This window comes from Atta cephalotes (assembly GCF_000143395.1).
Source record: "Atta cephalotes unplaced genomic scaffold scaffold00047, whole genome shotgun sequence".
NCBI lineage: Eukaryota > Metazoa > Arthropoda > Insecta > Hymenoptera > Formicidae > Atta > Atta cephalotes.
The window spans coordinates 228,936-231,223 of NW_012130111.1; the positions used below are offsets into that span (position 1 = coordinate 228,936).

A 2,288-nucleotide genomic window follows, 5' to 3' on the forward strand; every position below is an offset into this window, starting at 1 on the left:
TATATATATATATATATATATATATAATATTGTTATTAAATCAATATTATTATTAAACCAATATTATTTTTATAGATTAAAAGTTAAATAGTTTTAAAAAGTTAATAAATTTTTTTAATTCACAAGCATAACAAGATATTTACATAATAAATATAAATTTGATTAGAATAACTAAATTTATATTTAATTGTAATTTGTGAGGTAAATCGACCACAGCTTACAATTCTTATAAATTATATTTTATAATTATAATTGTAAAAAAAATCGACACAACAAGCAATTTTTGAATTATATTAATTGATTGTGCGTAATCGTAATGTTGGGAAAGTAAGCCACGTGCCTTTCAAGCTTATCTATCGTTTAATTTTCGTTTTATTGCAGTTGGATTGTAGAGATAGGGTCATCTTTTTTTGTTCCTTCCGCAATTTCCTTTCGAGGCCGTTCAACAATCGAACAATTCATAGTCTTTCAGATTCAGAATGTTATTTCAATTGCGTTTAAAGTCGATAGTGCTAAGTAACGTGATTTATGATATTTTATGTTAGTATGTATTTATTAATATATATTATCTTTTATTTACGCATATCTTTTATTTAATTAATTACTAATTATCTAATTAAAAAGCAGAAATTTTGTGAATCATAAAAAATTACGAATTTTAATTATAAAAATGAAATAAAGTTGTAAAATAATGATTTTTGATAAATGTGTTAAAAAATCTGCATAAAGAATATGTATTATTATAACTATTAGGAATAACTAATTAGTAAACTTTTTACAAAAGATTATTCATTTTTTTTCATGATAACGCATACTTACATTTCTCTAATAATTGTGATAAATAGACTGTGCCAGAAAATGTAAGCAAGCCAAAAGAAATAATAACTAAATATTCCATGTTTATCAAATAGTAGTATATATAAATACATATAAATGATTAAAGAAAAGATTAGATTAAATAGAAATTAAATAAATTCTTTCTTTTTATTTAATTGTTTCAGGGTAAAAAACAGTCAAGCGCTACACAGAACATTTAATGTCGATCCACTATATTTAAAGCATGAAAATTCAGGTAATTTAATAATTTAATAAGTTGATAATAAATCATTAAAGGAGTGTTTGTCATGTAAAATTTAGTCATTAGAGAACGTCAATTAATTGTTGTTAGATTTCTATTTTAGATCTTTTAATTTGTTTTTCATTAATTAAAATTTATCTATATGTAAAAATTATATTTAATTTTAATCTATAAAATTTCCAAATTAAAATAGTATAAATCATTTCTTTTTTTCAATATAATAACGTATGTCTTTTATATTTTTAATATAATAATATAATCAGTGTTTGCTGGTATTCGGATAAAATTACCTAGATAATTAAATTTTCATCTTAAAGAATTTGAAAAAAGACTAGAAGATTATCTACATAATTTGAAAACATAATATTTTTTTTATCTGAAGCACAGATGAAGATAATGTATATTCTAGTAAAAATAAAATAAAGGTATTTCATCTAGATTATAGAGATGATTTTATCTAGATATCAACAATTACTATATAATAAACATTTCTTTTAATAGGTCTTGCGATTGATTATATGGTAAGTAATATGTGTCATATAATAGTATATTATAAAAAAAATTTAAATAAAATAATTATAGTTATATCTCTATAAAGAAAATTTATCTTTATAATTATAACATTTTTTAGTGTTATTACATTTTTTAAAAGAAAGCATGTATAGACTTAACAATATAAAATTTGGTTTTAATGTTAATTTCAGCATTGGCAAATTCCTCTATCTAAAAGATTTCGGGCTTTAAAACTGTGGTTCGTTATCAGGAATTATGGAATTACTGGCTTGCAGAAACATATACGAGAGGTGAATAATGTAAAATAAACATGTTTTTATCAAAAAATTAAATCTAATAAAAGATGTTTAGAGAGGGAAATATTTTAAATTTAATTAAATTCTTCTTTCATAATATAAATGTATAATGTAAGTCCGAAATTTATATTTATAGGGCGTGAGACTGGCACAGAAGTTCGAAGCTCTGGTCTTGGCTGACGCTCGCTTTGAAATTCCCGCTCCGAGACATCTCGGCATGGTAGTCTTTCGTCTTCTCGGGGAGAATACCTTGACAGAACGTTTGTTAAAGAAGCTTAACTCGCGAGGTCGATTGCATTGCGTGCCAGCAGCTTTACACGGCAAATATGTTATCAGATTTACAGTTACCTCTACAAAGTATGTCTTTATATATATATATATATATATATATATATATATAT

The 2,288-nt window shown here is 23.1% G+C and overlaps 1 protein-coding gene across 1 annotated transcript in view; it reads left to right on the top strand.

The window, feature by feature from the left end:
* The window catches only part of LOC105622639 (histidine decarboxylase), a 15,939-nt gene that overhangs the window by 12,335 nt on the left and 1,316 nt on the right, over positions 1 to 2,288 (top strand). Inside the window, exons 7-10 of the mRNA XM_012204054.1 lie at positions 1,002 to 1,072; positions 1,580 to 1,599; positions 1,783 to 1,881; positions 2,024 to 2,244. Coding sequence (XP_012059444.1) covers positions 1,002 to 1,072; positions 1,580 to 1,599; positions 1,783 to 1,881; positions 2,024 to 2,244 — 411 coding nt within the window. The remainder of the gene's footprint in view (positions 1 to 1,001; positions 1,073 to 1,579; positions 1,600 to 1,782; positions 1,882 to 2,023; positions 2,245 to 2,288) is intronic.